This window comes from Takifugu flavidus, chromosome 15 (assembly GCF_003711565.1).
Source record: "Takifugu flavidus isolate HTHZ2018 chromosome 15, ASM371156v2, whole genome shotgun sequence".
Lineage (NCBI taxonomy): Eukaryota > Metazoa > Chordata > Actinopteri > Tetraodontiformes > Tetraodontidae > Takifugu > Takifugu flavidus.
The window spans coordinates 7,409,748-7,424,174 of NC_079534.1; the positions used below are offsets into that span (position 1 = coordinate 7,409,748).

General features: G+C 40.6%; 1 protein-coding gene across 1 annotated transcript in view; it reads left to right on the forward strand.

The window, feature by feature from the left end:
• The window catches only part of brinp2 (bone morphogenetic protein/retinoic acid inducible neural-specific 2), a 125,311-nt gene that overhangs the window by 68,140 nt on the left and 42,744 nt on the right, over positions 1 to 14,427 (forward strand). The window contains exon 3 of the mRNA XM_057056563.1: positions 12,150 to 12,340. Coding sequence (XP_056912543.1) covers positions 12,150 to 12,340 — 191 coding nt within the window. The remainder of the gene's footprint in view (positions 1 to 12,149; positions 12,341 to 14,427) is intronic.

A 14,427-nucleotide genomic window follows, 5' to 3' on the forward strand; every position in this document is an offset into this window, starting at 1 on the left:
AATTGAAATGCACCATATAAAATGTGTATTTTCGAGTTGCAGCAGCTTCAAAATAAAAAAAAAAAAAACAACAACATTGTTCATCAAACATATTTGTCCCTGAAGGTCTATCTGCACTCTTGTGCACTGACTGACTGAGCGTAAACTGACACAAAAGTGTTTATGGCCTTATTAAGAGGAGATGTGTTGATTACCAGTGGCTGCAACGAGAATGTCAAGAAAAGAACAGTCGCAAAGGTCGCTCAGATGTGCTCCGAGTGTGTCTACTGCACGAGAACACAGAAACGTGATGTCTGTGCTGTTAATCAGAGATTCACCTGACTTTAACTGAACAGATGGGATGCACCCAGAATGGAAATGAGACAACGGTCTTAAAAGTGACCTCCAGAGTCTAAGAAGACCATCATCCTTCACATGAAGGCTGCGAGAAAGGCAGGACCCCATATGGGTGAATAGCAGACGACGATGTGGACAGGAACGGTGTTCTCCAGGAGCAGCAACGAATAATAGGCAACAAATGCAGGAGTTCATTTATTCTGGCTCAAAGAGAGACGCGAATGAGGTAGAAATGTTGACATGCTTCCCGCCTGACTGGCAGCCCTCATCTTTCTCCTCAGCTTTTGTGCCTGTTAACACAAGAGAACATTGAAGGTATTGTTAGCAAGGAGCCAATTTAAATGCAGATGTGACATGTGACTGTTGGGCCATTGTGCAGAGAACATTCGTACAAAAGTTCTCCAGCGTGTCGTCGTCATTGGACAACAGATGAGCCTTCTGGCGTTGATCAAGGTGTGGAATCAGTACATCTCCTGTCGGCTGAATGGGAAGATCTGGTTCTACGCGGTCATTTGCCAGTTTCCTTTGGCTGTGTCTTCCAGCGATAGTTTGTCTCAGTTCCAGCAACTTTCCCTCCGCTTTTCCTTCCACACACATTTTGTGTTGCAAAAACATCTTTCTGTAATTACTCCAACATGACCGGCAGCAAATAAAGGGCTCGGTTTAGGAGGTTTTGGCAAGGGTCATTTTTTGATTTTCAAGAAAGCGTGAAAAATGTCTGTATTTGATTGCCACGGCAGCCTGCTTGATGGACTGTACGACCTTGAGCTGCCAGGTTTGGAATCCTGAAAGGCTGGGTTTTTTTTCATGTGTTGGCACCAAAATTATTCTATCATTATCTCAGAGCAGGTAGACTCATGGACAGCCGAAAAACACGTTTTTTTTGGGGTTTTTAATAATTAAATTGTTTTTACATGATTCCAGTAGCATCATTTTTGCTTCGTTGTCAGACAATCAGAAACTAGATGATATAGGATATGATGGGAGGATATATTATATCTATATTCATGAGTGTGTCTGTGTGTGTGAGAGAGAGAGAGGGGAGAGAGTGTCATTGTTTTAGCACTGGTACTTCACAGTGGAGTGTTTTTTTCTTTTCTTTTCTTTTTCTTTGCTTTCTGAAATCAAAGACTTTAATCTTTAAAGACATCTTTAAACACAAATCCTGTGTGAGTTCTCATCAGTTGGCCCTGGTGTGCTGCTGTAGTGCAGACATGTACGTACGTGTCAGCTGGAGCACCGGATCCAGTTCCAGAGTTCTAGTGGGAGGAGGGGACTGCTGTTCCCTCCCTGATCTGCCAAGCTCCCCTGTGACACTTACAACAATGCGGCGGCAGCATTAATGAATTTTAGTGGCGGCCACCTGCACTTAAATATCACCGTGATTGCACTTGTGACAAAGACATTTGATTGATGGATTTCCATTAGCATTTGTTTCATGCATCAGAATGATTAGAACAAGCAATAACTTAAAATAAGATGAGCATGTAGTTGATGTTGGATCCCTTGTGAACAAAAATGGAAAGCCACTAAAAGTATATATTAGCAGCCGCGGTGGCTGACAGGGGCTGCTTTTTTGGGTGCGATTATTATGTTGAAACAAAAGCGGGTGTTCGACTAAAGCCTGCCTCTAGCTGTTGATCAGCAGCCACTCACCCTTAAAACGTCCTCTGACATCATCTGATTCACTTTACCTAGTTTAAGAACATTGGGCCTCATTCACGAACCGTTCTTACGAACAAATTTGTTCTTAAGTCCCACTTACGAATATTTTACGAAGATTGTGGCATTCACGATTTTCTTCTTATCCTGGATTTATGCGTAGGTAAGAACAAATCCTACGAACACTCAGGAGTACTCTTACGCACATTTCAGTGCCGACATGTTGGCATGGTTGTCTTTTCTTCTCTTGTGCAGTTCAATAAAATTCAATATTACAATGATAATTCTGTCATATTTTTTATTTATTACATACATTATTCATTTATTTATTTATTTATGGGGCCAGACTGCAGGCACGGCAGCTTTTACACGTTTATTTTTTTTACATTCTCGTTGATTTCTTTAAGTGTGTTGGCTATAGTCATCAGGGTTGAGGCAATTTTATCAAGCGTGTTAGCCATCCTTTCTTGATTGTTCAACACGGCGTCAGAATTCAGGCGTGGAGAGGCAAGGGACGCGAGTACGTGTGTTGGAGGTGGTATGGCTGCAGGACGGCTCCGTCTGTCCTTCCACAGGTTGGCTCTGTGGGACTTCATCTGTGAATAAATAGGCTAATAAGTCAAGCCATGGCTGCGACCCTCAGTCCAATACGTATTCCGATACCACACACACTATGGTAAACTCCCCCGGTACTACAACTTTTAAATAAAGCTATTATTCCAGAAAATAAATAACCTTCCGATTCATCTGGTGCAGATGACGCACAGGGAGGGGGTGACAGTGTTGCCACGGGGCCCAGGTCTGTATCCAAACACTCAGCCGATGGTACACCTAAAGAGGTGGGGAAATTCAACAATCAATTAAAGTAAATAACATTACAATTACAGTATAAGATTTTCCCCATATAGGCTACCTGAGAGTGCCGTCTCCCCGATGATGGCCCCGACGCGTTGGTCCAACTCGGACAGTCTTTTGGTGTCTGCTGTTCCTCCTCCAGTCTGTTGCGTCTCCCGTCGGAATTTAGCTATGTCTTTTTGGTTTCAGATTTAAGATCAAACCATTTTTTTTTCACCTCCGCTACTGAGCGTCCTTCTCCTGACACTGCGTCCACTGCACGTGTGATTGCCTCCCATGTTTCCTTTTTATTAGTGCTGGTATAACCAGCACTAACACTACTGAATATAACGGATTTTGACGCCCTGTTGAACAATCAAGAAAGGATGGCTAACATGCTTGATAAAATTGCCTCAACCCTGATGACTATAGCCAACACGCTTAAAGAAATCAACGAGAATGTAAAAAAAAATAAGAATTTAAAAATAAAATAAACGTGTAAAAGCTGTGCTCTGAAACCGCTCTCTCTTATTTTTTTTTCTTTTTGAAGTGAATAAAGACTGTTAGACTGAAATTGTGACAATAATGTATTTTATTCACAAACGGGCAATTAATTGCGCTCGAACGTGAACCGCCAGGACGCACATCCTCACGGGGTTGTGGCTGAGGGGGAAAGAGGGACACAACGCTTCGTAGCGATGTTGTGCAGGACACAGCAGGCCATGATTATCCTACAGACCTGTAATACTGAGGGAGAGTCATAAGTTCGATGAATAAACGTAATCTAAGCAGATTTTATAACAAAAATAAATAATTACCTTCTGCGGTTTGTACAGCAATTTGCCACCTGCTGTGTCCAAACACATCCAGCGCCCCTTTAAAATGCCGATGGTGCGTTCAATGGTGGAGCGACTGCGCGCATGCATCTGATTGAATAAAATTTCCTGTGGAGTCTGAGGGTTGGTCAGTGATGTCAACAACCAGGGAGCCAGGGCATACCCTCGATCCCCTAATAAAATAAATCAAGATAAAATCAAATAAAAAGACAGCTTTGGCATGGTTTCCAATTTGGTTGATTAATGTTAAGTCATTGGCACATTTAAGTAATTTTAAAATTCTCTGTAAATCACCAAAAATAGGAAATAAATAAATAAATAAATAAATAATAAATAAATAAATAAATAAATAAATATGACAGAATTATCATTGTAATATTGAATTTTATTAAACTGCACAAGAGAAGAAAACACAACCATGGCAACATGTCGGCACTGAAATGTGGCTAAGAGTACTCCTGAGTGTTCGTAGGATTTGTTCTTACCTACGCATAAATCCAGGATAAGAAGAAAATGGTGAATGCCACAATCTTCGTAAAATGTTCGTAAGTGGGACTTAAGAACAAATTTGTTCGTAAGAACGGTTCGTGAATGAGGCCCATTGATTCTAACTGTATTTGCTCTGAGCTCCGTACGATATTTTTAATAAGCATCAGCTGGCTTTGCATGCAGACTTTATGTCCTTGGTTTCACATCCCGTTTCTTTGCTGCCGAAGCCGCCGCTTAACGCTATTGTTCCTCCCTGGAAAGAAAATGAGCCAATGCTGAGAAGGGCACATGGAGAGAAGAGCTGCATACATACGCTGTCAAGTATTTAATATTTGTCTTCACAGATACAGGCTCCAAGCAGTGCTAAACACAGTAAATTTCACCCCTTGGATAAATGCACATCATCCGTTTCATGTAACATTCTGAATGAATTTCATGCCACGATGAGGTTTTGTTCTCAGCGGTGGGTTAATGTGTTCCACAAAACTGCGGTGGAAGATTCTCCTTCTAGCGTCCTGAAACTTTTCAAAAGTCAGAGCTGTGACCGTTTGCTTGTTTCCATTAGTGTGCCACCTCCCAGCGTGCAAAACATTAGGCCGGCAGCCAAACTGCACAACAGACCAATCAAATGGTTCTTAGCACAACCTGGACACTGTCCACTCTTTATCCATATGGTCCATTTGTCCTCCAGTCTCACATTGAAAAGCATGGCATAGACACATCCTTGTACTTTGTGAAGACTTTAATAGACATAATACATCCTGCATCTCCTGACCCTCACCCCCAAACCCTGACCCTAGCTTAAACCCAATTCTAAGCTCTAAATTAAAAGCAGGTCTCAACCCTTAAGCAGTCCTTTGTGAGGACCAGCCAGAATGTGCTCACGGTTAGTCAATGAGTATTTTTGGTACTTAGTAGGTACAAGTAGGCATCTGAGGCCCACTCTGATCAGCACTTGTGCCGTTGTAGCACATGTTTACCTTCTGGAATAACATCTTCCTGACCTGCGTCCCTCTGCAAAGGAGTTTCTCGTGGAGACTTTTTCAAACGACTAAAAGCTAAAGTTGAGGACATAATGATATCATGATTTAGTCGTGTTTCTCACAGAACCCTTAAGCAGAGGTAGCAAACAATGACTGCAATATGTCTGTGTAAATTCTCAGTCATCCAGGTCATTGTATCCAAGGTAGTTTTCTCTGTCAACTGGACTGGGTTTCTTCTCTTGAAGACGTTTCGCCTTCTATCCAGAAGGCTTCTTCAGTTCTGAAAAAACTTTCTGAAAAAACTTTCAGAACTGAAGAAGCCTTCTGGATAGAAGGCGAAACGTCTTCAAGAGAAGAAACCCAGTCCAGTTGACAGAGAAAACTACCTTGGATACAATGACTGCAATGAAATATTTAGTTCACTGGTCCTTTTGACTCTCCACAAGACCTCCAATGACTGGAAAACCATTTTAAAAAAGCCCAGAATGAGCAACAAATACAAAAAAAAGTGGTTGCTCATTCAAAATTCAGGGGACACTCGACTCACTCGCGGAGTTTCTTCAGCTACTTTTAGAACCCTGGAGTTAAATTGATAAATGAAAGAAAGAACCAAACAAAGAAATACGTGATTTAAATAATGAATTCATTAAGTGAAGAGACTAAAACTAATTGTGTAGGTGTGAGATATTGCTGCTTCAGGGCCTCTCTCCATTGATTTGGTTGTTGATTAACTCATGTAAGATGCAAAAACCCATGATACTGTTGGATTTTCAGGACTAATGGAGCGGTGAAAACTTGCAAGTGGCTGATGTAGGACCCACGTAAAGACCAACCAGTTATGAGGAAGAATTAAATAAAAATGAAATGATTGCAGCTATCTGTTGATGAAGATTGCGTTCTTGTGGGTTGTTCACTTGTTTTTGGTTTGATTCTAATTGGTTCTGAATGGATTCTGATTGAACGCAGATCAGATCAGCTAATTTTGAAATTCTCTGACAGACTCAGTCAAGCTAGAAATGTCCTGTACAGGTTCAGGGCAGCATAAGATTCAACACTGGAATGACTGTGACGTCTCCTCCACAGTTTATCCACCACAATCACGACTCGCTTCTGGTTTAGACCTAACAACACACTCAACTCGGCTTGAAGACAGTAGATGACTTCTTGTCACAGCCCCCTGCCCCCCACCGCCTTTTGTGTCACACCTCCCGAATGCTGACAGAATATGATCACCATTAGGGGGCCCTGCCTTCAGCTCCCACTTCAACTCCTTTCAGTAGGTAGTTAATGATTCTCATGGGAGCAACTCGGGGATCATTAAAAAAATCATACGCTGGCTTCCACCCACCAGAAACGGTGGAGGGTCTATTTCTAGCAGGCTCCCGAAAGACTGAAGAGAGTTTTAATGAAGGGAGAGCCCAGGATGACAAAGACCGGGGGCTTTGTGCCTTAGCTCAGTCAGGAAGAGGAGGATGAGCTGCACAACCTTCCTGAGCCATTTCACACTGGAACCCTTAATTGAAACTGCCGTTGGTTCAGGAACATTTACATAATTAACGTAAAGCAAGACTTTACAGTCAGCCAAAAAGTATGCAGAACAATTCACACACACACACACACACACACACACACACACACAGGTGTGGGGTGGAGAAGAGGGGGACCACAGGCTGGCTGTTTCTGGCAGTGATCCTATTGTTTCTCAATCAATCAATCAATCAATCAATCAATCAATCAATCAATCAATCAATCAATCAATCAATCAATCATCATCAATCAATCAATCAATCATCAATCAATCAATCAATCAATCAATCAATCAATCAATCAATCAATCATCAATCAATCAATCAATCAACAATCAATCAATCAATCAATCAATCAATCAATCATCAATCAATCAATCAATCAATCAATCAATCAATCAATCATCAATCAATCAATCAATCAATCAATCAATCAATCTTTATTTATATAGCGTCTGTTACAATCAAAATTGTTTCTAGGTGCTTTACAGAATCCCAGGGCCTGACCCTGAACAAGCAACAGTGGCAAGGAAAAACTCCCCTTTAACAGGAAGAAACCTTGAGCAGGACCAGGCTCATATAGGGGGACTGTCCTGCTGATGGCCAGCTGGGTAAAGAGAGAGGAGAAGGGGGAGGAGGACAGGTAGAGGAAAGAATAGGTAGAGATCATAAAAATACATGATATTAATTAAAATAAACTGGTAGAGTTGAGTTGAGTGGGTCAGCGGGGTCGGAGGTCAGTAGGTCAGCATACAACTATGAAGGTGGCGATACCTGTAGATGAATACAGAGTATCTGCTCCTCACTGTAGCAGATACTGGTTAGACTGGTCGGTTGATGCACATCAGAGGCTCGATCCAGCACTCCCTGTCTGACAGCAGGTTCTACTGATATAACCTCCACGGTCCTGATGGTCTTAACACCGTTTTGGAAAGAGCACCCTTCTAGAAAATCTTTGTGCAATTGTACAGATAGAGGTTCTGTTCTGTATGTCTGGGATTCCTTGTGCAACCCAATGTGGCTTCAGGTACCCTGAACTGTACCACCGGTAACTAGAAGTTAAAGGGGAAAACAGGAATGCTTCATGGCAAATCCATGTAAAAGACTTTTTCTCTCCAATGCATTTTTCATTGTCACCTCAACACAAGTGAAACAGATTCACGGTCACTTGTATTTTGTAAATGCACAAATTATTATGGTATATGGTTTGTATAAATGCAGTTATATGTCATCTTTAAGTTGTTTAAAACATGATGTTTTAGCTTGAGCCTGGTCCCCCCGGAGTGGCAGAAACACTCTGGTTTCCCCACAGAGACGTGCAGGTAGTTAAGCTGCCCCTGAATTCTCCTCAGTGAGCCACAGCTGTACCCGCAGACATCTGGAACATGATGAGAAAAGAAGGCCCGCGGAACCAAACAAGAACCAATGTTTCAAGCCATGACATAAATGCACTTTTTAGAATTGGTCTGTTTACTTTAATCAACACCCAAGTAAACAATGGATTGAGTTATTGAACATTTATGTCTCTAATTTCCATATTTATTTGTTTCAGTCCTTTCTCGTTCCGAAGAAATCTCCATATATTTCTATATACGTATATGAAAACATGCCATATTAACAATTCTCATGTTGCATGTTGCTCAGGTTGCAGCATGTCTGCAGAGTTGCGGGAGGAAAAAAAAAGCTTTATATGTGCTTTTCTAAACCAGAACAGATGAAGTTAACTGCATCAATGAATACACTTGTGAAAGTGCATTTACTCAGCTCCAACAGATGGTGGATGGTTTGTTTGCATCTTGGCCAGGCAGGATGGCTGTTGGTGAGGAAAACATTAGTCTGTAAAAACAAAGATGGGAGAATTAATTGGATTGCCACTTTCATTCTAATGATGACGATCACAATGGCGAAGGGGAAATTATGATTTAATGGGATTGCAGCAGTATCCATGGGGGTTACTGTGTTAAAATTATTTTAACACACTCAACTGTGAATATATAACAACAAGCAATGTGTCTTCACCAAAGACAACTGCTTTGACTGGCAAGTTTGACATTTGACGTGACTGTCCATATTGCTGCGCTGCTGCCCTCAGTATTCCTTCATAAAAAAAATATTTTTTGTCTAGGGTTTTGTCGATACCCTGACACACTGCTGCTCATACTGTATTTCCTTCATCTTCTGGGATTGTTTGGTATAAAACATTGTAATTTCATTCTGCTTTCTCTTTCAGAACATGTTTAACATGGACAGAACCCATTTTGATTAATTTGGGCTGTAGACTTTTAGCTTGTTTTTTCACTTTGACAATGAATAACTTTAAAAAAAAAAAAACTCACAAAAAAATAGCCATTATATTAACAGTTGATTTTTAAAAAGAACAAAAGCAGAAAAAAATACAAGAAGGTTTTTATAGACATTGTAGCTTTAAGAAAATTAAATAAAATATACAAATCATACTGAAGATTATCTTACTGCAGCTTTCTTGTTGTATTGTATTCATAATTGTGTCCATTTTTCTCTTACACATTTTTTTCCCTCTGTATCATTTTTGACAAAGACAATTCAAATGTGATGGGAAGCAACCATAGACGCCTCTGCAGTTGTACATGTGCCATCTAAAAACACATTTGTGGAGTTAAAAAAAAAACCAAAAAAACAACCCAGACCTTTATGAATATTTGACTGGCACATTTTTAGAGCCAAAATATCTCTGCCAAGACCTCAAAGAAAGGGAATATCAGTGAGCCCAGTTGAAGTGTGTTGAGTACACACACTGTAATTAGCTTTAATGAGGCTGTAGCAGATGTGTGATATGTAAAATATCATGACATTAGCAGATGTAAGTTTTGAGGGGAAGCCAGTCCTTTGCACGTATTATTTAGTTATTTAGTTATTTTGTTCGTTAGTTAGTTAGTTACTTATTTTAACAGGCTACAACTGCCAAAGTACCTTATGCGGCAGTTTATTAAATAGTGTTAACGCCGCGGTCCTAAGTTGCCTTTTGGTGTGCAGACATCAGAGCCACTGTTAGGTGTTTCTTAACCCCAGCATTTCGCCATTCATCCCTGTCTGACAGCTAATTCCATCCAGGCGTCGGTTTCCAAACAGCGGCTACAGAGACCATAGAATGGGAAATTCTGCATAGGCCAAGAATTTCATTTATTCTCAATTCCCAAAAAGGAAGAGTGGGGGAGGGATGCAATCCTAACACTTTTGCTAAAGCACAAAGTGTGCAGGTGCAATCAGCGCCACGCTAAAACCTTTTAATTAACAGCATCTATCATCATTAGACAAATAGTCAGCCAACAGTCTCACTGTTAACTCTTAGAAAGTGAAGCGAGGAGAAAAGTAAATGATGCACCGCTCCTGATTTTCGACCCTTTGGCGTCAGCTCGGTCTTTGCAGCGTGGCTCAGAAAACACATCCGTCTAAATCAGGCCCAGTTAATCAGTGGGCAACTGCTGGCTGCTATCCTGTGACTTGCTGGATTCAATATGGGGCTACAACTAATGCCTGCTGATGCATGTGATGGCTGCACACTAATTATTATAGTTTGCTGCATTTAAATGAGATTGACCTTTGGTTGGGGATATTTGTCATGCTGCTGCTGCTGGAATAAGTATCGCTATATTTGTCCTCCATATCCAAGCTGCAGTGACTTTGGTCCTTTCTGTTAAAAATCTTTCTTTTTTTTGTAAAACTCATCTTAACACTGTTTGTTCTATTGTGGAGTGCTTCAACCTTGAACACTAATTGATGAGAAGGTGACCAAAACAGCTTGAATGTATCGACTGCTTTAAAATGGCTGTCAATGAGGAATAGTGGATATGGTGCATTCACTGCATGCTTGATTTTAAATGACAAGCACCAAACATTATACAAAGCTGATCAATTCAGTGCATGGTTCGTGTTTGGAAATGATTTCATGCCTTTTTACTTTTACTATGTCTCTTTTTAATCATCGCTGCTGCATGTGTGACACAATGGTTCTATGTTTGTGTGTTTGTGTCAGGCAGAAGTTTCCGTATTGTCACTTTTCGGATTGTTTAGCTCATCAAGTAGCAAAATGGTATTCAATTGTGTGATCTCCCTTATTTATTCCCTTTATTTATTCATTCATTTTATATTGAGAGGCCCGAGACAAAATTAGATTTTACAAACTGCAGTGTGACTGTGGTCAAACTGTAAACACTACCGTAATTGTTGCATTACAGAGACTGAAGCGTCTAATGAATCACTGGGGTTGACTCTGTATGTTCTCAGCCTCATTCCTTGTGGGGAAAGCCTTGTTGCTTTTAGTGCTGAGTGTTGCAGCAGTTCCTTGAAGGGCTAATATGCAATGTAACAGCTGCAAACTCTGCAACACATACAGAATAATAACATGTATATTCTGCATCGCTTGAAATAAGGAGAAATTGACTCCTTCATTTATGCTGCTGTCGATCGATACAATGCCTGGACAGTATAACTACAGATACCACTGTAATTAGGCACATTAATCTGTTAGTCACACTGTTGGCTGCAGTAATACCAAAGAAGTTGATGTCATCTTGACAAGCGTGTATAAAAGCTAATGAAAGAGAGCGGCCCTGGGAAAATAGGGGGTAATGCAAAGATGATGCACTGAAATTCACATAGCATATTCTTTACATACACACTGCATTTGCAGGGTTCCCCTAATTAGATCGTCTTCGCATATTTTCTGGTTTATTTGAGGCAGGACTGAAAGCACGAAATAATTATCGGATACCTGAGATGGGAGGATTTTCCACTCTGATCTCTTTCTCTGGTCTGTTGACCATCTGAAATGAATTGTTTGTCTTTGCTGCAATTTAGACAAGCCAATTGATTAGATTAGATTAGATTAGATTAGATTTGATTCCATTACATTATATTACATAACATTACATTAGATTGGTCAAAATATAAAATACCCCCAACAAAACAGAGTGGTGATATTTGCCTAACTGCTGGTACCTCCTTGTTAGGGATGAAACATGATATAAATATTATTGGCAGTTCTTGTTGAACTTAGTGTACAACAGATCAAACCCTGATCAAGCGGTTGATCATTCCAGTCCGATATTACATTTCAACAGAAAGTCGAATGTTCACGTTGGTCAAATGAATCTCCATCTCAGGAAAGGGGAGAGGTTTTCTATGAGCAAAGAGGAAGAGTTCAATAAACAATGTTGAGGCCCCAATGGCACCTAATGGGAGCACCCAGGGTGCAGCTGCTGAAACTTTTAACAGTGGGGGGGAGTTCTTCAGCCAGAAAACCAGGACATATCATTCAAAATAAAAACTCAAATATGTATTATTGATATTATTTTATATATTGATAAGAAAAGTTAAGTAACATTAACAACTAGTTTATTTTGTTAGTTATGTGACAATAATTGCCACTTACAAGTAAAATACTAAAATGATGAATGAACAATGAAAATTTGATTCATGACGACTGCTTAATGATTTAATTCCAGGGAGTTCAGCCACTGGAAGGTGAGCAGCCTGGCAACAGAGAAGAGAGATTTCCTCAAAGCACCGCTGCCCTTAGCGCCAGAGTTCCTACGCAACCTGCGGTTATTGGGGCGACGGCCAACCCTGCAGCAAATCAACGAAAACCTCATCAAGAAATACGGAACCCACTTCCTCATCTCTGCTACCCTGGGAGGTAAGGCAGGACCGCAGGTGACGTGCTGTTCGCAGGTTAGTGGTGTGTCGAGGTGTTCTAGAAATAGAGGAGTAGCTCATTAGAGGTCTCAGAGGAATCATAGGAAGTATAATGCAGCTGGCAATCGCCTCGCAGAAGTGCTGCTACTGTAGAAGGGTTTAAATGGCCTTGTAAAAAAAAAAGAAGACAAAGAAAAGAAAAGATGTAAAAAAAAAACCACTTCAAGCCAGGAACTTGCTAGATTGAGCCCAGGTGCTTCTTTACTCAACCTTCCCACTGATCAGCCCTGGACACAACATGAGACGGAATATATTGACCCATTTTTCCATGTTGCTCATCTTTTGTTTTCTGTTTTAAATTAATTTCTAAACCAGTTCCCTCAGAACAAGCTGCCCGACCCCAATGTTTTGGTATTTCTTACAGTATTAATGCACTGCTGAGAGCGGTCAGCAAACGGGAGGTGTACAGAGACACCTTTGACAGCTGTTCTTTATGAACTGACTTCCTAGAAAATCAATGGTGTGAGTACATTTCATCAACTTCTGTAAACATTGGTTTGAAGCGTCTGGTGGAAGGGTGGCACACCAGGGTACTCAGATCAGAAACTAAAAGGAGGCTTCTCATTTGTAGGACAAAAAAAATGGGATTAAAATGATAATAAATCACCATCATCTGCATCAAACTTCAGCCATAGAGGGGCTGTGACTGGGATGTCAGCTGAACCAGGAGCTGAAGGGTAAGGGTTAGTTTAAATAGATACATTCAAGGCTCCTTAAAAAGTAAATCCAAATCAGCCAATTTGCTCATGGTATTATTTTCAGCTGTTCACTTCAACTTAACTTTATTTATACAGCTTCTGTTACAGTTAAGATTATCTGTAGGTGCTTTACATAAGCCCAAAGGAGGGGGGTTATTCAAAGGTAGTAATGCCATCGAACTTTAACCTTCAAAGTTTAGCAGCATAGCTAGGGTAAGATTATCCAATCTGGTTCTATGAACATGAACTCAGCAATCATACTGACTAAAACTTTACTGAGGAAGCTAAAGCCCCCACCCCCCCATTCTACTGCTAAAACCACCATTAAACCACTCTGAGAGCAGATTGTTCGACTGGGGTGATCTGGTGCTGTTAGATTCTCCAGATAGGATGGAGCTTGGCCTAAAGTCTATTTTGGATTTTATCAGGTGATAAAGAGAAGACAGTATAGGAGAAGATTAACCTCTTTAGCTAAATCCTGTCAGAACTAATTTTGTATTAGAGGCTTCTAAAAGAATTGTTAGACTTCCTGCTAACACTGAATTAGTTATCCGGCCTGGATGTAACAAATGCTGGAAGAGCATTTCAGCATCATTCTGACCCAGATTGATCGTGATCTTTGCAATGTTACACTAATAACCTGGGTTCATAGGTTATCATTCAGATAAATATAGCCGAGTGTCATCAGCATAGCAATTACAATTTATTCCAGGCTGCTGAATCAAGTTTCCTCTGGAAAACAGGTAAAAATGTGAAGAATTGGTCCAAGTAAAAACCTTGTGGAACTCTATGACTAACCCTACTCTATGAAGAGGAAATATCATCAGCTTGGGTATCTACTGGTATATGATCTGTGCCAGTCTACTGCTGTCCCTCAAATCCCGGTTTCACCAGGTTCTTTAACAGGATGCTATAATTAACTGAATCAAAGGCAGCACTAAGGGCAAACACAACCAGTATTGAGACCAATTCATGCTCTGAACCTTTGACAAGATCATCGGGAACTTTCACAAGTGTTGACTCTGTGTTGTATGAGCTCTAAAACCTGACAGAAACATCTTAACCAGACTGTTCCTCTTCAGTTGATCAAGTATCGAGTCACCACCACCTGCTCAAGAACTTCAGAGATGAAGAGAAGGGAAAGGAACATAGCAGCAGTGGTCTGATGACTGTGACCTTGTTAGTCAGGGGAAAATAATCTGTGACTAAAGAAAAATTCGTCTGGCTTGGAACAGAACTGCAAATCAAGGGAAAAATATCCTACAGAAAGTAGTTGGGATTGGGTCTGAGACATTTAGTGGACTTAGATTTGCTAATTAAAGAGGTTGTC